The 22,566-nt window shown below is 35.7% G+C and overlaps 1 protein-coding gene and 1 long non-coding RNA gene across 7 annotated transcripts in view; one reads left to right on the forward strand and one right to left on the reverse strand.

Annotated features, from left to right (window-relative positions):
- Positions 1-659: 659 nt before the first annotated feature.
- LOC123523264 (fibrillin-2-like) overlaps positions 660-22,566 on the forward strand; it is a 92,614-nt gene continuing 70,707 nt past the window's right edge. The window contains exons 1-14 of one of the 4 annotated variants that reach the window (XM_053550246.1): positions 660-1,257; positions 1,712-1,950; positions 3,374-3,456; positions 5,001-5,108; positions 6,000-6,104; positions 6,454-6,651; positions 9,489-9,614; positions 10,131-10,256; positions 10,907-11,059; positions 11,735-11,896; positions 13,393-13,518; positions 14,075-14,197; positions 20,897-21,022; positions 22,054-22,176. In XM_053550246.1, the coding sequence (XP_053406221.1) occupies positions 1,796-1,950; positions 3,374-3,456; positions 5,001-5,108; positions 6,000-6,104; positions 6,454-6,651; positions 9,489-9,614; positions 10,131-10,256; positions 10,907-11,059; positions 11,735-11,896; positions 13,393-13,518; positions 14,075-14,197; positions 20,897-21,022; positions 22,054-22,176 (1,714 nt within the window). In that variant the 5' untranslated portion in view covers positions 660-1,257; positions 1,712-1,795. Of the gene's footprint in view, positions 1,258-1,646; positions 1,951-3,373; positions 3,457-5,000; positions 5,109-5,999; positions 6,105-6,453; positions 6,652-9,488; positions 9,615-10,130; positions 10,257-10,906; positions 11,060-11,734; positions 11,897-13,392; positions 13,519-14,074; positions 14,198-20,896; positions 21,023-22,053; positions 22,177-22,566 lie in introns of those variants that run through there. The other 3 variants (XM_053550247.1, XM_053550249.1, XM_053550248.1) reach the window with 3 other exon arrangements.
- LOC128559116 (uncharacterized) lies at positions 14,187-17,139 on the reverse strand. 3 transcript variants are annotated; one of them, XR_008372188.1, is made up of 3 exons: positions 17,068-17,139; positions 14,760-14,846; positions 14,187-14,495 (listed from the first exon to the last, which is right to left on the reverse strand). It is a non-coding gene; the product is annotated as an uncharacterized LOC128559116 (long non-coding RNA). The 3 variants fall into 3 exon arrangements; XR_008372190.1 differs by lacking the exon at positions 17,068-17,139 and adding an exon at positions 16,829-16,931; XR_008372189.1 differs by lacking the exon at positions 17,068-17,139 and adding an exon at positions 15,057-15,401.

The raw sequence follows: 22,566 nt of genomic DNA on the forward strand, positions 1-22,566 counted from the left end.
TCAGGATCCATGCTGTTCGCTAACGGTTTCTCTAATTGCAATAGGCTTTGAAAGCGAACAGCATGGATCCTGACCAAACTGCGCGGATGCGCAGGCTGGTCTGGATCCATGCTGGTCGCAAATGCAATATGTTAGTTTTCTCACGGTGCGGCTCATTTTTTTAATTGGAGCTTTTTAAAAACTTGATATTCGTCTCAAAAACGGTTGAAACTTTGTCTGTTTCTTAACAAATTTCTACATGTCCATGTGAACACTTCGTCCGAGAAAATGATTTCACTTTATTGTTTATAAACATGTAAATACGCTCAATATAGTAGCTACAATTTATACCAGAAGGAACCTGAACCTAATATTATTCTCAACAATTGATTTTTTTCTTCTGTTTATTTTATAGATAAAGCAGCCATTTCACAAATGTAAAAAAGTTCAATAATAAAACTAAGGTTTATACCAAAGGCGTCTTTAACAAAATACAGTTTTAAAGCTGGAATTTCTAAGATATCTTTAAGTTGATTTTTATTTTAAAAAATCTTCGATTGAGTCGCTTTAATAAAAAATATCTTCTACACAATGGATTCTGGCCAGAAAGCAACTGGAGAGAGTAAATGAAAATAAATTATAAGAAAATTGTTGATGTTTAACCAGATGAATGTTGAGTAACTCGAGATAATGTTTTCCTTGCGCTATCGCAGCCATTCGCTTATCAGCCCAGTATGAATGACATACCATCATGTCTGGAAACGTACAGGGTAAAGTAGGAAACTATGAACGTCAGAATGAATTTTATGAAGCAAATAAAGATTTGAGACTTTGAAAGATAAAGTTGCCTTGACTGATCAAATTTTATTCCGAAAAGAAAAAAGGGAAAGTTTTGTGTTTGTATAACAGTGAATTAATGCATTCGCGAGAAACGGCTGATGTTCTGTGTAAAGAAATGTGTTTATCCTTGGATAAATTGGATTAATTATCGTATGAATGAACTTGGTATCTTGGATATCTGTGAGAAAGGCAGGCTGAAGTGAGTTGTATCAATCAAAGCTATTTCCAGTATCATTTTGGATATATACATCATTAACCGATGAGATGAGATTCTTTTTTGTGCAGCGTTAAATACTCTTGCAGATGGTAAAATTGCAAAAAGTTGGACAGTTTTAATGGAAAAATGCAAAAACTTTGACTGTTTTAATAGGAACGTGCGTTTCTTCGTTACAACTGCATTCCGTCTAATGACTTCCTAATTGACGGCGCATTTCATAGGTACTTACTGTCTGGTTCACATATTCCATAACACATTAACAGTACGGTCTGTGTCTGTTAAAAGATGGGGGATATCGTTTATCTCGATAGCGCAGAAAAATAAGAAATAAAAGTCACTCTGCTGTCTGTCTTGGTGTTTGTAAAAGTATTGTTTGAAGTATCTAGGGGGCGCAGCGGGATGGGGACAAGATTATGTTTGATAAATATCATCTACGTAAATGTTCAGTCTTCTAATGGTGGGACGGGATTGTTTTTTTAATACTCATAGATGATTTCATCTCTTAATTCTTATTTTAAAAAAACAACAAATATAACCTGCAAAAAGTAAGGTAACGATTTAACATTTAGCAAAGCAAAGTTATGAAAACTATTTGACAGTTTCTAAAATACACACTGTTTGGGCGATCGTATACTATCGCACATAATAGCGTTATGCAACATGTGAACCATTCAGTAGTCCTAGAACATATCAGCAGCTGGGAGACTCCACTGTGCCATAGAACATTTCTGTGATAAAGTATTAAAATTTTCAACCAAAATGGCATTCCATTTATGTGTTAAGAGTGTAAATGCTTTGCTTTTGATATTTATACTGTTCAATGGACTGACGGACGCCCGACGACGGCGGGAAAGGCAATATCAGAACGACGGTGTTAGCTCCACTCGATCTAATTATCGGAATTCTCTCAAAGGGTAAGTTTTTCTACGTTCAATTTTCTTTGTATATAATAAGGACTTGAATATAAAAATAATTCGACAGTCCGTTTAGACCATTTATTTTCCTCTCCAAACCTGTCATTTCACGATAATATCAGCTTTGTCAGACTTGCAACATCTACCAGACTTATGTACAGAACCGATATTGAGTCTGATTCACTAAATTTCATTTTGTTCCTTTTACTGTATTTTGCCCCATTTACCGTTACTTTATTTACTCTTATCATGCTGGACACGACTGATTCTGCCTTTGTGACCACTGTAGATCATGATCAGCCTGCACATCAAGATCTGCACTGTTCGCCATTCAGTCAGTATCTGTTTGGTAAGCATCCCTTTTAACAGTTAATGGTACTGTCCAAATTGAAAGATGGACAAGTTCATTATAGGAATTTAGCGGGTTAATGATTAAAATGTGTAGGCCCGGGCCAATACTCATCAACGTTTAAAGTCTGAATAAAAAACGGACTGTAACGTCGCTTGCGGTGATTTAAAGGACGGAAAGTTGCGTTACTTTCTATGCTATTTTAATGACAGAGCAAAACGAAATTATTGTATTTTTTGTCTAAGGTTCACACTTAAAACAACATAGGCCTAGTTCTTTTAGCAATTTACAACGACATGAGCCTTGGTCATATTTATTAAATATATTTTGGCTGACGAAAGAAATAGGCCAGCGCTGTTCTGATCAGTATCCACTTTCATTGCATCAATCAGTCGTGGGTTAATTTGCTATCTTTCTGTCGTTTTACAGAATAGAACATTTAGATATCATATCTACAAAGCAAATCAAAAAGAATACTTATTGTCCCAGAATTACGTGACACAAAGTACCTCATCGGTTTACGGAACATACCAACCATAGGTGTCCAACAACGGGTTTCCACATTCTAGCCGAAATTTATCCACATGAAAGAGATTTTATAAAAAGATCTGATGCATAGTTTTTAATTTTGCTACACTGTGTTCTTTCTCTCCCTAGCCGAAGTGCGCTTTGATTGGTGCTCTTTATAGAACTTATTTCTGATTGGTCCTTATTTGTACCTAGTATTTTACAATAGTTGGTTCCCTTTTACTATTGTAAATAACATAATGTGGGGTGCTGGGATCCAGTTATCACTGTAAATTAACTCAAATCGTCCATAAATGAGTCAAATCCAAATATTTACAGAAATTCAACTATAAATATAGCAATAATAGAATGCAGATTGAATCATGCACTATCTGTACTTATGTTTCACGTTTTCAATACATCAAAAATACAAATTATTCTGACATACTAACAATTGAAAATACTAGTACTTTCAAATGTCTGTATCGTGTCATAACGCACGTAGAATTCTTGTTTTTATATTTCTCCACGTCTTCAGTAAAGTCCATAAGAATGATATTATTACAGGGCAAATGTGTGTGGAAGTTCGAGACAGCGGCATTGTTGTCGAGGATGGACTGCAAATCCTGGCAGCAGAAGGTGCATTGTGCGTAAGTACCGCACTGTCGGGCATCATTGCCCTATAATATACTGTCAGACATTAGATAAAGACCAGTTGTAAGTAGTGACCATCTAGCTTTATAGCTTAACAGTTTCATTTCCAGTTCTGACATAAATTCAGTCTCTCTCCCAAATTTGTACCTTATGTCAATATTTTTACAGTAATACTGTCTTTCTACTCTTTAAACATAACCAACACACATATCCGAAAAAAATACTATATATCTCTGTATATTTATCTAACATCAGTAAGAACACTGGTATATTTTGTTGGAGACAATGTTTTTCAAAGAAAGTTTTCATATATAATTAAAATAATTACACCGAAACTCCTACCAGACAGAAACACCTGAAAACTAGAAACCATTCGGAATCGATAGTTTTTTCCCCTTCTATCATCGATACAATGTCCCTTGAAACTGGAAATAAACTAACAACTTTCTCACACCAATTTTCATAATTCATTGTAAAATTTCTCATTGAAACCGTAGTCTGTATTTCAGGCCAGTGTGGTAAAAGGTTTAAGTAACGTACAGTTTGTTCACTTTATAAGGTGTATACCCTGACATTTAGGGTTCGGCTGGCTTTTAAGTCATTCTACACAGCAAGACTTCAACACTACCGCCTGTCGTTGGTTTTCGGTTTTAAGTCATTCTACACAGCAAGACTTCAACACTACCGCCTGTCGTTGGTACACTCACTGGCCGAACGACATTTAATCTGGACATTTTTCTAGCATAATTTATTTTCAATCCGTTACACATTATCGTGACATTAATGATTTCAATGTTTGATATACATAAATAAAATACGGTCGAAATCGTGCTACCAGATAATCCTGAAAGCTGTAATTCAAGAAACCATTTATATCTGACTGAATCATCTTCAATTCGTTTACATTATAAATGTCGGTTTCATTCAAACAAATTTACCTCCCAATGTAAACACTCTGTAAACACACAGTGATAAATTGTTGCCAATTTTTATTAAACAGACTGCATATCGGTCTGATCCTTGTGTATGTAAAGTCAGCAGTTTCTCTATGATGTCGTGTTTGTACCATCTGCATAAGAAAAGCACAATTAATCTGTACTTCCTTTATAGAATGTCAGAAGGCAGACACAGATGATATCTTTGTTGAGAAGCCATCGTATTTCAGGGACTAAAACTTACAGACACTAGTAACCCATAAAGCACCGTCTGCAGTGCAATGCATTTATCAAATATGATAAACAAACGAGCTGTTTTAACTTTCGTTTACCTCTTGGTGGTTAATATAATACCTTAGCTAAGATTAGATAGTTATTTTCGTATATCAGTTTATACAAACATTTTTTAAAAACTGTGATATCTTTTTCTGACAGGAGCATGGAATGCTCATTATATAGTACATTTGTCCATAAGGTGTAGAATGCCACTTTAACAAGATGTATGTTATGGCAGGTAACATGGTAAACATTTAGGAAGCTACCTAATCACCATGAATCTTCACATTAATATGTAATATTTGTAAGTCAGTCTGCACGTGTTTCAGCTGTTTGCAGTGCAGGCTGTGGTAGCGGTGGCATGTGTATGAGACCCGGCCTGTGTCTGTGCGTTACTGGTCAGATATCACCATACTGTGGCTCAAAATCATCAGGAGGTAAGCAAGTGTTTATAATCAACAAGTTCTTGATGAAAGAGGTCAGTATTCTTCTTGTTTATACATTTGGCTCAATTAAAGACGTTGGCAGTGAACTGTCGGTTTTAAGACTGTCTACACATTGGATGAAATGCAATTTCCACTTGAAGTGGATTAAGTAATACTGAAGTTTCTAATTGCCATGGGTAGAATAACAATAAATCACTGGCTTCGAATAACTTGCTCCCTGCCGATGTGTGTTTAAAACCTCGCCTTGGGTGCAGAATACTTCATTCTAGACCCTAATTTCACGAAAAAACGTAAGTAATTTCTTAGTTAATTCTGTTATTTTAAAATTGTGCTATTGGTTAAGTTATTGTTATTTATGATATTTCTATTTAAGCACAATATAACGAATATTTGCTTATGTATATTTCTTATTTCTATACTTCGTTTTCTTCTGATATGATATAGATGAAAAAGTCAACATTGAAGATGCACAAAGGGCAAAAACAAGCATTTAAAATAACAGACTTAGCTAAGCAATTGCTTAAGTTGGGGCCAGGAAGTCACCCAGCTAGCTTACAGAAAATCGGTGGTTTTACCCAGGTACCCGGCCATGCCTGCAACAATGCCCGGGGGGAACCTAGGTTATTCATTCACAATCAAAAGCTAGGAAAGCCGCTGTGTCGGTGCCAATCTTCACAAGAAACAATAACGAAGAGCAAGGCACATACATATAGACAAGTTACACAGATATTGTACGAACTTTTCAGCGCACTGAGCTGCTTCCTAGCGTTTTGCATTCACTGTTCGCTCTTTAACTGAATATTCACATATCTACAATTTCGCATGAAATTGCTGCTACGTTAATAAATCATTAAAAAATTCTTTCTTATTCTGCATTTTCAGGAACATCATCTCTGTGCAATCCCCCTTGTAAAAATGGTGGTATCTGTGTGGCTCGCAATCTGTGCAGATGTCCTTCCGGCTTCTCTGGCGGCTCCTGTGATAACGGTTTGTATAACTAGTATTGCTTATCCTGATGTATATTCACATAGTTTACAAGTCTAACTACCGACTAGATAATCTTATTAAAATTTCTAAATTTCTAGTTATTCGCTTTCTATTCTAGATTATGTCAGCTAAATTCTCTCTTTACTCTGATACCATGTTTTTGTGAAGAAGGACATAATTGTATAAGTAGCCTTTTGAGAGAAACACGACATAAAGTCACAGTTTAAGACGAACGATAACGTATTACGAGTGTCCATTATAGGCCTAGGCCTACTTATGACTATTACAAAATCTTGTATTATGCCATTTTGTAACTATTGATAATATGGTATATGATGATATAATATAGATTTAAGGACTGGTCCATGTTATACTCAGCTGTCAAACAACATGTGCCGAGGTCAGATTCCTGGTGTCAGTTGTACCAAGCATTTATGCTGCTCCACCCTGGGAATGGCTTGGGGTGACCCGTGTGAGCAGTGCCCAGCGACACCACATCCTTGCAAGAGGGGATACATTCTTAATCCACAGAAAAATACATGCCAAGGTAGGTTCTCTTATAATGTGTGTCACTCTAAATGTAGGTATATTTATGTATTTCTAAGTGCATATTGGTATAAATATATATATAATTAAAAAGAAAACCACCAAAAAAAAAAAAAAAAAAAAAAACTAAAACAAAGATAAGATTATTGGCTTCGTTCTACCTCTGTATAATTTTGACTAATATATTGCTAAGATGTTGGCAGAAATTCTTTAGTTGTAAGAAATAGACCTAAAAAGAAAATTGATGATTTCCTAAATAAAAATTTACTGTGATTGACATCCGTCGCCGTCGCATTTGGAATAGATGTGTTTTTGTTGAGTTTAGAATAACTCCATCACAACTGACCATACGACGACCTTTCCAGCTTTTGATGGTGGGAAAAGACCCGAGGTGCTCCTCCATGCCTTATTTTAGATATGGGTGGGTACTTGGATAGAAGCATCGATTTCCGTACGCCAGCTGGATGGCTAATAAATATGCAGTTTCAATGGATAAGCATAAATACAAACTGAATAACACTATTATAGTGAGAAAAGACCAGTATGTAAGGGGTGGTCGTTGGGAATAAACTGATCTATAGCGTGGCTTAACTATTCGGATGTTTAAATCTTGTACTTTAAAACGTTAAATTTTAATTAGTTCAAAATCACACCCCAGTGTGTGATAAAATGCGATATACTACAAATTATAATCGTATGTAGAATTAAATAATTCCTGTCCAAACATTTCATTTAAATCTTCGCAAATAGTGTCAAGATTAAAGATATGTGTCATAGGTCAACGAACCAGAAAAATGACAATTTTCAACATGTCTTCTACTCTAGAGACAAGTTTGTTTTTGTTTTGCTTTACAGCTGGTCATTCACTTGTAAATATTGAACTAATATTACTAACATGCTTTGATTTAAAAGTCTTTTTAGATAACTTATCTTCATTTCCATAATAATCACTTTTATCATCCTGATGGTATTGCTTGGTATTGTTGAAGCCGTGACATGTTATAAAACAACATATGAGCCGCGCCATGAGAAAACCAACATAGTGCGTTCGCATCCGCGCAGTCTGGTCAGGATCCATGCTGTTCGCTTTCAAAGCCTGTTGCAATTAGAGAAACCGTTAGCAAACAGCATGGATCCTGACCAGACTGCGCGGATGCACAGGCTGGTCTGGATGATGCTGGTCGCAAACGCACTATGTTGGTTTTCTCATGGTGCGGCTCATTACTATTTTAGAAGTATGCTAAGTTTTGAAGACGTACTTGCTGTAATTTGTAAGATATTGGCAAAATATCAAGTTTCTATTAAAAGAAACATGTCATATAGAGTTTCAGATGCATTAAATAAGGCTGATACGCTGAAAACAACAATAGAATGTATCAATAGTTAGCGCGATGTAAAAATGTCATAACATGTAAATGAAACATTACACGGGTCAAACATTACCATAGCGCGAAGGAAGTGCTGATAAAATATCTTTAAAATGCACAGAATTAAATAGTATTTAACGACTACCAGAAATTAACATAATCAAACATTCGTTGAATGGGGTTGTACCACCTGTTTATCAGTAGACAGGCTGCACATAAAATTTGCATATAAACATAAGAAATTAAAAACGGCTTAAAGGTGGTTGATCAGATTTTGATCAAGTTATGGATATGTTCGAAAGTTTAACGGACGCTCGTTTATACGTATTATCTGTTGTCACTGAATATTAGAGCACAGTAGATTTTCATTTAATTTCTTTTACAGATTTTATTATTAAAATTTGATTTTCCAATCCAGGTTGCTAAACCAAGATAGAGAGAGCTATTTCAGCATATGTACTAATTAAACAAAGATGCCCTGCCTACAGAATGATATGAATATAAGGACTATTGTATCATATATTATTAAATTTGTAAAGGATTTACATTGACGAATATATATTTAAAATGTAAGCTTGTTAAATCATTATTACCTCCCTTTATAGAAGTAATTTATTTATTTATTTTGTTGGGTTTAACGTCGTACCGACACAATTTTAGGTCATATGGCGACTTTCCAGCTTTAATGATAGAAATAATGAATTCAGTAGATAACACTGCTGTAAAATTTGCTTTTTGGTTCATATTGCTAAAATGTTACAACATCTATGAACTAGAAATTATACTGAAGTCAAAACAGATAGCGAACTTTAGAATACTTTCAAATTAATGGGGAGTAATTTTATAATTTAATAAAAACTTCTAACTCTTTGTAATTGGTCTATTTGTTCCCAGAATATCCTAAAAATGAAAATATGTCATAAAATGTTGCTTACATTTGACTGACCAGCTCTTGCGTTATTTCATCAAAATTCGTCTGAAGGAAAACTTCAACATTTCTTTCAAAATATATAAATTATATACCTTGAATTTTAACACATTATAAATACAAAATATCAAATTGATTATTAATTATTAATTGATGAAGCAACGTGTGGCTACTTGAATGTTCTTGCTGCTTAAATACGACAGATCAGCAAGCGATGATGTGTTTGAGGTGCATATCTACATTAATATGCGAATGGTTAAACAGTGTTGTTTTAATTTTTAAAAAATACTTGGGTTCAGTCAATTTCAAAAAGCGGAACAAAACATGCCCTCTATAAAAACTGTCGAGCGTTTTTTTTCTGTGTTATTTCCCAATGCATTTAAAATAGTATGCCTACTCATTATATAAATTAGGCACCGGTTGTATAGCTTATAAAGCTCCTTTGCCCGGCCTTCTATTTACAGTCCTTCATGTCATGGTGAAAAGTAAAAGTAATAGTTTGCATGATTAATGATTTTACATTTCTGTCTCTGCTCGTTACAGATATAGACGAATGCACAGCCATCCCCGGACTCTGTGTCTCCGGTAATTGTATGAACACAGTCGGTTCGTACGTCTGCCGGTGTCAGGAGGGTCAAACAGAGAACCGAATTACCGGAGTATGTGAAGGTATTACATACAAATTATAAAGATTCTTGTCTTAGTATAGATCGTTAGAAAAAAATCATCCTCATGGTACGGGAACTCCGACCAATTCTATTTTTTTTTCTCGCAAATAGATCAATGATTTATATTGCTGGACCATATTAAGAATAAAACTAGGAAAGACTGAAGTTGGAGAAATGACACAGAACACATAAATGAACAAATTACTAAATAACAAATACCCAACCTATTGTTCCTGTTTTTTTTTCTGGACGTCACTATATTTGGTTGCGTTTAAATAGTGTTAACAGTTCCTCACTGGCATACTCCATACTGTTTGGGTACTCTTTCTCTCTAAATTATTTAATGTCTAACAAAATTAATGTTTTTCTGGTTTAAGTGCCAGTATGAATCGTTTCCGTGTTGTTTTTTTTTTTTTTTTTATTTACAAATTGTCTGTCTTAAAAAGAGCAAAAAAGTCTACCGGAGCCTCAGAAAGTGAAGAACTTATATAATGTAAAAATGTTTTGTGGAATATAGATATCAACGAGTGTTTAACACAAAGGGACATCTGTGGGGCCGGTCGTTGCACGAATACTGAAGGTAGTTATTTCTGCACGTGCCAACCAGGATACGAACTCACAGAAGACAGATCTAGGTGCATCGGTAAGTTCATCATTTTGAAAGTAGGGTAATTTAGTTGTTTATTGTTACTTGTAGCTGACTATTGGTGGAATCAATAAATTTCACATGTAATTTGTAAATGTAGTCTTGGGTATTTTCTGCCTGATTTAGTGTAATATTTAATTACCATGGAGGTGTGGGACAGGGCTTTATATGACGTCTTCGGTTTAAAATGCCTATGTATGACATGAGGATATCGTGAATTTCAATGTACTTCAACCAACATTTTGTCAAACTGGCATATTGTGACATTTGTTAGCATCTTCGTTCTAGATATTTTTTTATCTTCATTTTTTACAATACATATTCGGAGACTTAATCGGAGTTAATTAAACGCAAGTATGTTCAAATCATTTAAAACGTGACATGATGTAAGAATGAAGTCATTGTTTATACACAGCATACAAATAACCATAACAAGTACTAATAAACTTATGTGGCAGTTGAGTCCAATAAGTCCAGGGGTGTTCAAAGATAATCAGTCTAAGATCTACTGGATTTACCTGTATTGGAAAATAAACAGTGTCGATCGTATCAAGGTCAACTGCCACATTATCAAAGTTTATTAGTACGCAAATGCATCACAATCTGAAATGTTGATAACAAAACAGAAAGTTTTTATTACATTGCAGCTGTCAGAAGAAAGTACTGCTATACCCGTGTGATAAGTGGACGATGTTCAAACGCACTATCCACCCAGCAGTCCCTAACCGATTGTTGTTGTGGTGCTGGCAAGGGATGGGGAGAAGACGATCTCTGTCAGCCATGTCCGGACAAAGGCACAGGTTCGTATTATAACAGATGTAAACGAAGAACACATGGCACTATAGACCATTAGTTAACTTTACAAACGAAGCATTTTCATTTTATCCTAAACTTTAGATAATGGCCACATGCACATAAAAACGCCTTTAGACTTTCCCTTTCTTAGCCTTTATATGTTGTTTTTGACTGTATAATTAATATCTAAACTGCATGACTTTTACTGTTCTCACTGTGGGGAGATCAGATATACTTTACTGTCAAAGTTTTAAAAAGTTGACTTTTACAGTGTTATGTAATCGTTTGAATGAGTTTGCTGTTATTTGAGCCGTGCCATGAGAAAACCAACATAGTGGGTTTGCGACCAGCATGGATCCAGACCAGCCTGCGCATTCGCGCAGTCTGGTCAGGATCCATGCTGTTCGCTTTTAAAGCCTATTGGAATTAGAAAAACTGTTAGCGAACAGCATGGATCCTGACCAGACTACGCGGATGCACAGGCTGGTCTGGATCCATGCTGGTCGCAAACCCACTGTGTTGGTTTTCTCATGGCGCGGCTCATTTAACTTTTTTCTATAACTTTAGAAAATAGATACGCACCTTGGAACACACCTTTAGTGATATCAACAGTATTAAGTTTGAAGCTGTTTAGGCATCGGCTGATACGCTTGTTAACATGTCCATTTTATGCTAAACAGATGCGTATGTAAAACTTTGCCAAAGACCGGAGCCTCACACCAGAATGTGTGCATTTTTGCCAAACCTTTGCAAGAATGGACGCTGCGTGGACACAACCTATTCCTACCGCTGTGAGTGCTACCAAGGTTACAGAATTTCTGACGACGGCTCGGAATGTCTAGGTATGCTTTGGTCTTTTTGTGCATTTGTGCCACATTGATCTATAGACAGTATTTAGGAACTTGAAAAATAAAAGGAAATTATAGTGGTATTTTTAATAGCTCACCCGAGCAATGCTCAGATGAGTTATTGTGATCGCTCGATGTTCGCCGTCGGTCGTCTGTCTGTCAACATCTAGCTTGTGTATGCGATAGGGACTGTATTTTTCAATTGATCTTCATGAAATTTGTTCAGAATGATTGCCTTGATGAAATCTATGTCAAGTTTGAATATGGGTCATCTGGGGTAAAAAACTAGGTCACTAGGTCAAATCAAAGAGAAACCTTGTGTAAGTAACAGGACTGCATTTTACACCTAATCTTCATGAAATTTGATCAGAATGTTTTCCTGGATAAAATTTAGGTAAAGTTTGAATATGGGTTATCTGGGGTCAAGAAATAGGCCACCTGGTCAAATCAAAGAAAAACCTTGTGTACCCAATAGGGGCTGCATTTTACACTGGATATTCATAAAATTTAGTCAGAATAGTTGCCTTGATGAAATCTAGGTCAACTTCGAATATGGGTGATCTGGGATGAAAAACTAGATCGCTAGGTCAAATAAAATAAAAACCCTTGTGTATGCAATAGGGGCTGCATTTTACACTGGATATTCATGAAATTTGATCAGTATGTTTGTCTTGATGAAATCTAGGTCGATTTCAAATAGGGGTCATCTGGGGTAAAAAACTAGGTCACCTGGTCAGATCAAAGAAATACCTTGCCTATGCAAAAGGGGTCGCATTTTAAGCAGGATATTCATTAAATTTGATCAAAAATAGGTCATCTTGGGTCAAAAAATAGGTCAACCGGTCAAATCAAAGAAGTACCTTGTGAAAAACCTTATGTATGCAATAGGGGCTGCATTCTAGACTGGATATTTATGAAATTTGATAAGAATGTTTCTCTTGATGAAGTCTAGGTCAAGCTGCACTGTGGGCCATCTAGGGCCAATAACTAGTTCACTAGGTCAAATCAAGAAATTTTAAGCAGGATATTGATGAAATTTGATCATACGGTACTCTGGTTGACACGGCAACCAAAAGGAAGAACCTTAAAAATCTTCTTGTCCAAAACCACAGGTCCTACGCCTTTGATATCTGGTATGTAGCATCATGTAGTGGGCCCAGTAAATTCAGGTGAGCGATATAGGGCCATCATGGCCCTCTTGTATATTTTGCAGCTTAAAGGAACTTGTCAGAGCAATAAAGTTTTTTTAGTAATAACACATATTGCTGATGTATATATCAAACTGGGTGAAGTTGTCTCTGGAATATTAGATTATCTGTAGGCCTACCATTTCTATTTGTTGAAGGGGTTTCTATTTTCATTAGCCGATAAATTATTCCAAGAATAACACATTTTTAAGACTAAATCCCAGTTCAAGCGACTCACATGTTGGTTAATTTACAAACCTACATAATGTTATAGGGTGTAAGGTATTTTTTTGCTATATCCAGATGTAGACGAATGTCGAACACAATCAGGACTTTGTTTGAATGGTGAATGCATCAACTTGCCCGGAAGTTACGAATGTCAGTGTAGAGAGGGATTTGTTCTTGCTCCGGGTGGCAGATACTGTACAGGTATGTATGAACATGTTCGAAACAACAAGACTATTCATCCAATATTTTGCATTTCCTCTAACCACCGTGTCCAGTGCTTATATTCAGTACGGACCCGTGCCGATACCGGCATAAACAGAAAGGGGATTTTATAATTATCAGTTTTCTTTTCTGTCCGTTATTGTTATCGAACGGAATGTTAAGTGATCGTAACAACTTTTACGCTTTCATATGATTTTTTGTCATCTTTAATTCAGTTTTACAAGAAAACTCCATTTTACAGTTCAGATGTGTTTCCGTAAATGAAGCTCTGTCAGTGTATTCTAATTTCGATGGAACCTTTTGACCCAAGGGGCGAAACTGTGCACATGAAGCAACGCCCGGTGTTCATATTCACCAATGTTTCAAGTCTGAACACTTGAGAATGTGGAGAATTTTATTCACAATATTTTATTAAAAAAATACAGTTACAAAAAAACCCCTGTCATTTTCAGCAGTATTATTGCATTATAACTGACGCTACGTTGGCTGATATGTACGTTTTGTATCTCTTATAAAACTTTCTTCTATTTTACAGATATGAATGAATGTGCAGAGAAGAACATGTGTCCAAACGGAGTGTGTATTAATATGGATGGCACCTACAAATGTCAGTGTAACCGAGGCTTCAAACAGTCCGCTAATCAACAAGTCTGCACAGGTAAGTTAAATCGTCATATTCACTACCTCGGGTACCAAGGGAATATTATTACCACTAAGAAATTATATATTGATTCGTATTGTTGAGATATGTTAAAACATGATTCTGCTATATGTCACTCTGTTAGTTTGCACTGTGTTGCCGTAATAATTGGCAGTATAACTAATAAGTGTTTATCGTTTATGGGGATGGGTTCTTCTTCTTATTCCTTTGTGGGTCAATGAGCCATACCATTGTATACAGTTTACTATTTTAATATTGGTAGATCTATCTCCATAATGTATGGTAAAAACACATCCTGAAATTACATAATATAAACAATAATTACAATAAGCTATAAATACTCACAATCATGTAAAACACATAATCGTTGCACAAAATACCATACAGTTCATATTAAGCATATCTCTTTAAATCAAATAATAACATTTCAGGATCAAACATATACATGTGTGTGTAGTGGCATATTACAGCTAAAAATACATATACTTAGGTAGTGTATAAACATACATATACATAATTATACAATTAATTACAGGTTACAAATACAAATTATGCTTACCAGGTTGTGGACCTAAATGCACCATATGTTACAGTAGTACTCAGTCCAGCAAAACACACACACAAACACACTGTGATCTGTTTAGGTCTGTAAATGATTAAATGGTTTATAGTGCAAATAGAGAATAAGACAGTGATGTAAGAAAGACTGCCATTTAAGAAACATAGACTTTACTCAATATATAAAAAACTGTCTAAACAGAATGAGCCAAAAGCATAAAAGATAAAATCATTACTGAGCACTTTATGAGACCTTTGAATTGATAATTACAAACTGTAATGACTGAAATCGACAAACCTGTAATAATCCAATATAAATTCAACTATTCTTAAAATAAAAGCTCAATACATGTTTTCAGATACATGACAATCTAGACAATGACCAGATATTTTATCAGAGGCTAATCCAATGAAATTTAAGCATTTTGAGAGGGAAAAATAGTGACCTAGGGTCAATGCACATGAATGCACACAAAACACAATAAAACTGACAAAGGGAGGTAACTCTGATTTTTAAATACTGCTATCCAAACCCTTAAAATCAGGACTGCCACATACTTCTTAATTGTATTTAAGTGAATTGGAATAAACTCGCAGGTATTTTTCAATTATCTCTGGATATCAGCCTACAGGCTAGGCTTTTGTCCAGAAGTTTCATTTTTTTGGGGTTTGTTCTTGAACTTTGTTCGTCTATTGTGCGGAGAAACATAAACACTCATAAATGTCAAAAATGACGTCATTACTATCCAAAGGCGTTGAAATATCAGCCGTAACGTTACGGTGCGGATTATTTAAGGAGTAACAAACATTTTGACAAGTTTTAAGCGGCAAATTATTATACAGTTCACCATTATTTAACAAACGAAACTTTACTTATAAATCTGTTTGTAGCATCAGAATGCAAAAACTTTCATGCAAAGTTTCCGGTTAAATTTTTGGCTGATTTAACAACGAAATCGAAGAGTAACATTCTGCAGGCCCAGGTCCAGAAATATTTGATTGTGGTGGGGAGGGGAGGGGGGGGGGGCACTAGTCTAGAACGAAGGCGTCATCGGCTAGGCTCGTAGCGCCGAGATGGGGTAGGTAAGGGAGGCTGTCCCTCCGCGCGTTTTAGAAAGATCAGGTTGGTCTCCCCCGGATTTTTTTAATGTATGAAATGGTGGCCTCTGGTGCATCTTTTTTTTTTTTTTCTGATGTGCGGGAGGAGGTACCTCCTCAGTTTATGGTGGCCAGGCGGCTCTCCCCTGCAAAATTTTGAAATATTATTAAGGTAGCATGAAATGGTGGCCCCTGGTGCATTTTTGGGTCTATCTTGAGAATCTATCATTCCTTTGCCAAAAAAAGTTGGGTGCAACCAACTGCAGGGTTGAGGCACGTGTCCCCTCGCTGGGCCAGTTCTGAAGTAGTCGGCATTAAATCTCCACATTGAATGTACGCACGTATTGAATGTACATTATTAAACCTATGTTAAACCTAACCCGAACCTTTAGTCAGTATATTGTACACTTAATACGTGCGTACATCCAATAGGGGCGATTTAATTTTAGCGGCTCTGAGGTGTGAAGAACGTTACTGACCCGAGCACAGTTATTTCCCCTAAATTGAAGCACGCCATTTGCAAGGGAAAAAAGACGACAGAATATTAGAAACGAATAAATCTTTTAATTTGCTGTAGGTTACCTTTAATACATTTTGTCTTGCAAATATATTAGTGGTATAGGATATTCTGCGTACATTATAATTAGAAAAACACAGTGCTGAATTAAATATATGCATGAACCAGGGCTCCAGATAATTATTTTTGCCTATGAGTATTTACTCATCATAATTCTTGCGTATGAGTAAAATGGTAAAATCTGAAATTGACTAGGAGTAATTTAACTCCTGAAAATTTGTAAATGAGAAAAAAACAGAAATCAGTATTATTACATATTTATTGGGTGTAACACCCATGAATTTGTTTGCAGTTCAGTTTCAGTTTGAACAGCATTCAAGTTTCTGCTTATTTTTCTCCACTGGCTTGCTTTGGCTTCACACTCACTGCCAAATCCAACAGATTATTCAATATACCTTTAATGATGTTTTGGGAATCAATTTTTGTTGGTTTAACGAATGCCTAGCACGTTTGTTCACTTCATACATTCTTAGAAAGAGACATGTTGTTGTTTACTCCACACCGGAAGTTGATATTTTAAATCAATACCGCTTTAAAATACACTAGCTACCTTACCATCAATATTAATTCCCAACAATTTGATTTACGCACACATTGAGTGTATAATATAGTTTAACCTAGATTTATAGAGTACCATTCAGTGCCTGTATACGTTCAATGTGGCAGAATGAATGCCGATCGTGCTCTGTTATGTAAAGCATCCAGATGATTCAGATTTTGTTTACGCTAGTAAAAAGTCATTGCATGCGTTTCTGTAATTTCATGTACATTTTTATAGATAATACGCTAAAAAATTAGCAGACATGCGTATATGCATTATTTCAAAGCGTAATTTACGCTAATACGCATCTTATCTGGAGCCCTGATGAACAGTGTAAAGTCGAAGAACAACAAGTCTTAGTCTTACAAGATAGATCTAGTATAGAGCAACTGTAGATCTCTATACAAAATGTTTTGTGTATTTAAATGATGTTGTAAAACTACAAATTCAACTGTGCCAATGCTCTTATTATAAGCCAGAGACATTTGCATGAGGATTAATTGTCTTAAAATAGGGTCGCTAGAAAGCTCTACAGAGCTTATGTTAATTGTTTCACAAAGCAACGGTAAATAGAATTTATTTCTACCTTTTATCAGGCTTTAAAATTACTGCTATTCAGCACATAGGCATTCAGTGCATTTATTTAGTCAATATTGATATGAAAAAAAAATCAGTAAACAGTCTAGGGCCCAAAAATAAATTCAGCACCCATTTACTATATATTGACTTAATAATATATGTAACAGTATAGTAGATTTCTAAATGGGTGCTATATTTATTTTTGGGTCCTGGACTGTCTATTGATGTTATTTATCATAATAATGTATAGCATCATTATTGAATAAAAAGATGTGCCGAATGCCTATGATCCGGCACAGGTACGCGACGCTGGATGACATACGTCTAGATATAATAAGGATGAGATGTGATCAGTGGTGAAAAAACAAATCAATGATACAGGTTTCTGGGTGACTTTCTTCATGTATTGCAAAATGCTTATGACCTGACAAATTTTGTGTTGCACAAAACCATGCACTAGAGAGAATTTGCTATTCAGAAATATTTTTCTTTTCTCCATTGAATCATCATCTTGTTAACAATCATATTTGGATGACAGAATTACCTCTGTTACACAGATAGCTTGATTAATCTGCATACTTTGAAAGTTCAATCCTCTGTGGCGCAGTGGGCTAAGGTGTTAGTCTGCTGTACCTTTCGTAACAGAGGGCTCGCAGTTCAAATCCTGGTTCAGGCCTATTTTTTTTCTACTTTTTGTTTTGTTATAGAAAAAAGTCTCTGGTGCCATAGTATCAAGGTCAAGGTCACAGTTACTAAAAATATAATTTTGTTTTACTGTGAGCATCAAAAAGGTGCTTTCTGGTTTATAACTTAAGCATACGTGCCATAATTTTTCCGGACCTTTCCGGGATTCTGAGTTAAAATTTCTGGGATTTTTACCCTTTGTCCGGGACATACACCGTGACATTAGTATTCGTCTGTTTCATGCATAAAATATCATAAAATTATATGCAGTTTCCGGAGATAAAAATTGTTCCCTCGCTTAGGTGGCAGGGGAGTGAAAATTTGCGAATTCCACATTGACGTGTGGGTACCAGTGTTGAAATATCCATAGAAATCTCGTTTTTGCTTATTTTTCTTTGAAACTACTATGGACCATTGCAGATACTATAGACTACATAAAGACGCATCTCCGGTCCTATGCACCTGTCGCTTTCCACGCCAGATGTAGTGAAAATCGGCCACAGCACCCAAATTTTATAGACCAAAAATAGCCTAACCGGGCCTCACTTTGAACTCTGCCATTCATCCATTTCTATTTTTAAATCCAATTTTGTAGCATATATGTATAGTACGAACATAGATGCATACCCAGGTGGTGTGGAATGTGTCTGCCAACCACCACTTTATTTCCCTAATTTTCTCTTGAAAAAAAGTGGATGGATCACAGCCGCGCGTCTGGCCGACTTTTTGTTCTGATATTTATGTTTTAACCTCAACCGGAAGTACGGAGCTAGGAATTTTAAAACACCCGTCATGTAGAATCATTAACCGTTTCACATTCCCCAGATATATTAAAGAATTAATAATGATAAATAACCAGTAAGATAGATATGCCTTTATATCTACCATGTCCTGTTTATACAGAAAATCGACAGAGGCCAAACTACGAAACCGCTCCCCCACTTAGGACTAATTTGTTGCAAATATCGTCTAGCTTTCTAAGGGAGGTAAATAGGGTTATTTACGTCTGTAGTTCAGCACGTGAATTGGTTGCGTTCCCGAGGTGAACTGAATTGGGAGACTTGCTATATACGAAGAATTAACCTGGTCATCGTGATTTAGAATCCAGCTTATTTGGTATCTTTTTAAAGCTTAAAAGTTTACCTAATCATTAATAAAATGGAATCCTCAAAGGAATGAAATAGATCTTGTAGATAAAATCGATATAAAATATTTCGGGTTGGGTCAATTTTCAACGATCAGCCGGCAAAGGCATTCAATAGTCGAAAGTTTAATTTAGAATATGTGTGACAATCAATCGACATTTTGAAAGATTACAACCTTTTAAAATAATTATCGTTTAATTGACTGTTATCAGCCATTTCTTCCAATCAAGGCTACATGTAGCTTCACCGCCTATGTGCTAACAACAACGAGATTTTCGGCTATTGTTCCTAATATTTAATTATCATAAAACTGTTATTGATTACATAATTTTGTCAATTCATAATCAGGGTCATCAAAATAGCTGACTGTAAATTAATCTGGGCCATCAAAAAGATCGCAGTGCGCAATATGAGTGGTGATCGTAGCTAGCTTAATCAACATGTGTCCCGCTTGAGGGCATGAAACTGATTATCGGATAATTAGGAATAAACAATGTGACACCGGTGACTGTTTATTGTGTTTTATTCCTGTAAAATTCAACAATTTATAGGCCAAAAAATTAGTTTTTTGGCGGGTTATTTTTGTTTTTCTGTATTTTTAATTTTCCGGGACATTTCAACACTGTCCGGGACACCGGGACGAGTATGTGATTTCCGGGACAATCCGGGACGTATGACATGTATGCTTAAGATTGAATTTAACTGTCACCATTAGTGTTTTCTAAACTCAGCTTAATACATCAGATACTATGCATAATGCTACGTTCATTCAATCAAATGTTTAGACAGTAGACTCATTGTCTTGCCCTTATATAATTATGTCACTGTCAGTGTGAAACTAGATACTTGTGTTTCTCATTTTTTTCATGCAAATCATGTAAAATTACCATCATGAAAATACAAAAAGAATACAGTTATTCTGTGACAGGTCTTTTATCTAAGTTTATCTGTTGTCTCACTGTGATAGAAGGACAGCAACCAATTAAAAGGCTTGCAAACTCATACTATAAGATTTCAGTCTAGATGTAGGTATTATAACCAGATGCCTTTCCAGTTCTGTAGTGATTGACCTTCAGAAATCATTTTATTTTAAGAATACATTGTATTCATGTTTTGACTGCTTGTTTTTGTGCTGTTTGTGGTTATTAACCCGTATCATGCTGGACACGAATGATTCTACTTTTGGGACTAGTGCAGATCATGATCAGCCTGCACATCCATGCAGTCTGATCATGACCTGCACTGTTAGCCATTCAGTCAGTATCTTTTTGGTATGCACCCATTTTAACAGTTAATGGTACTGTCCAAATTGAAAGATGGACAAGTCCATTATAGAAATTTAGCAGGGTAGGGTTAATGCAATAAAACGTATTAGTAACCATTACTTTTTAAAGATTCCTTGCAGAACAAAAAATTCGAAGTAACTGTTGTACATTGACATATTAAGCATTTCAGCATTTCAATTTTATTAAAGAACACATTATATTACATCGATACCATTTATAAATTGATAGACATAGACGAGTGCACAGAGAATGGACGTGTGTGTCTGAATGGACAGTGTTTGAATACACCGGGAAGTTTTAGATGTATTTGTAATGAAGGATACAGACTTTCACCAGATGGCGCTTTCTGTCTTGGTAAGTTTCTTAGTACTTGAGGTCCTTCAAACACTTGCCAGATTCCAATGCTTCATGTCTAGTAAGGTCTTGCCCGGTTATAGTACTTCATGTCAAGGTATGTTTCTTAGTACTCCAGGACCTCCTATCACTTGTAAGATAAAGTGCTTCATACATATTGTATCTTGGTAGATTTCTTGGTACTTTAGGTCCTTTAGACAATTGCCAGATAATAGTGCTTCATGACTGGTAAAGTTTCTTAGTACTTCAGGTCCTAGAAAAGTTTCTTAGTACTTCAGGTTCTCTACTAGTAGACACTTGTAAGATTACAGTGCTTTGTGTCTAGTAAAGTTTCTTAGTACTTCAGGTCCTCTAGACCAAGATTACAGTGCTTTATATCATGTAAAGTTACTTAATACTTCAGGTCCTCTAGACACTTGTAAGATAATAGTCCCTCATGTCTAGAATAGTTTCATAGTACTTCAGGTCCTAGAAAAGTTTCTTAGTACTTCAGGTCCTAGAAAAATTTCTTAGTACTTCAGATCCTAGAAAAGATTCTTAGTATTTCAGGTCCTAGAAAAGTTTCTTAGTACTTAAGGTCCTGGAAAAGTTTCATAGTACTTCCGGTTCTAGAAAAGTTTCTTAATATTTCAGGTCCTAGAAATGTTTCTTAGTACGTCAGGTCCTAGAAAAATTTCTTAGTCACTTCAGATCCTCGAAAAGTTTCTTAGTACTTCAGGTCCTCGAAAAGTTTCATAGTACTTCAGGTTCTAGAAAAGTTTCTTTATACTTCAGGTCCTAGAAATGTTTCTTAGTACGTCAGGTCCTAGAAAAATTTCTTAGTACTTTAGGTTCTAGAAAAGTTTCTTAATACTTCAGGTCTTAGAAAAGTTTCTTAGTACTTCAGGTCCTCCAGACAAGTGTCAAATTATAGTACATCATGTCTGGTAAAGTTTGGTACACTTGTATTTGAAATTGGTTTTAATGGCTTAGAAGAGTAGAGCTGTTAGATTAAAGCAGTATATAACTGAAGGATTGCTACATTATTTCAGATGACGATGAATGCCAGACTTCAGGAATGTGTGCTAATGGCATGTGTAAAAATCTCCGGGGCAGCTACAAATGTATCTGTAATTCTGGATTTATCCTAGCACCAGGTGGCGATGTCTGTATAGGTAATGTGCTCTTCTATTATTAACCTATAAAGTCTTATATATTTCTCTGAAAGAGAGGGGGGTATTATAATGTGACGGTGGGCAGGCAGTCGGCATTCAAAGCATGTCCGCTCTCTAAGTCGAACAGTTTTCATCCGATCTTCACCAAACTTGCTGACAATGTTTGTGGGCATAATATCTCGGCCAAGTTTGATAACCAGCCAAATCACCCCATGCACTCTTGGATTATGGCCCTTGAATTACTCGCAAAAACAGCAAATTTAGCCTTGTCCGCTCTCTAAGTCGAACAGTTTTCATCCGATCTTCACCAAACTTGCTGACAATGTTTGTGGGCATAATATCTTGGCCATGTTTGATAACCAGCCAAATTGCCACAGGCACTCTTGGATT

This window comes from Mercenaria mercenaria, chromosome 8, assembly GCF_021730395.1.
Source record: "Mercenaria mercenaria strain notata chromosome 8, MADL_Memer_1, whole genome shotgun sequence".
NCBI classification, from domain to species: domain Eukaryota; kingdom Metazoa; phylum Mollusca; class Bivalvia; order Venerida; family Veneridae; genus Mercenaria; species Mercenaria mercenaria.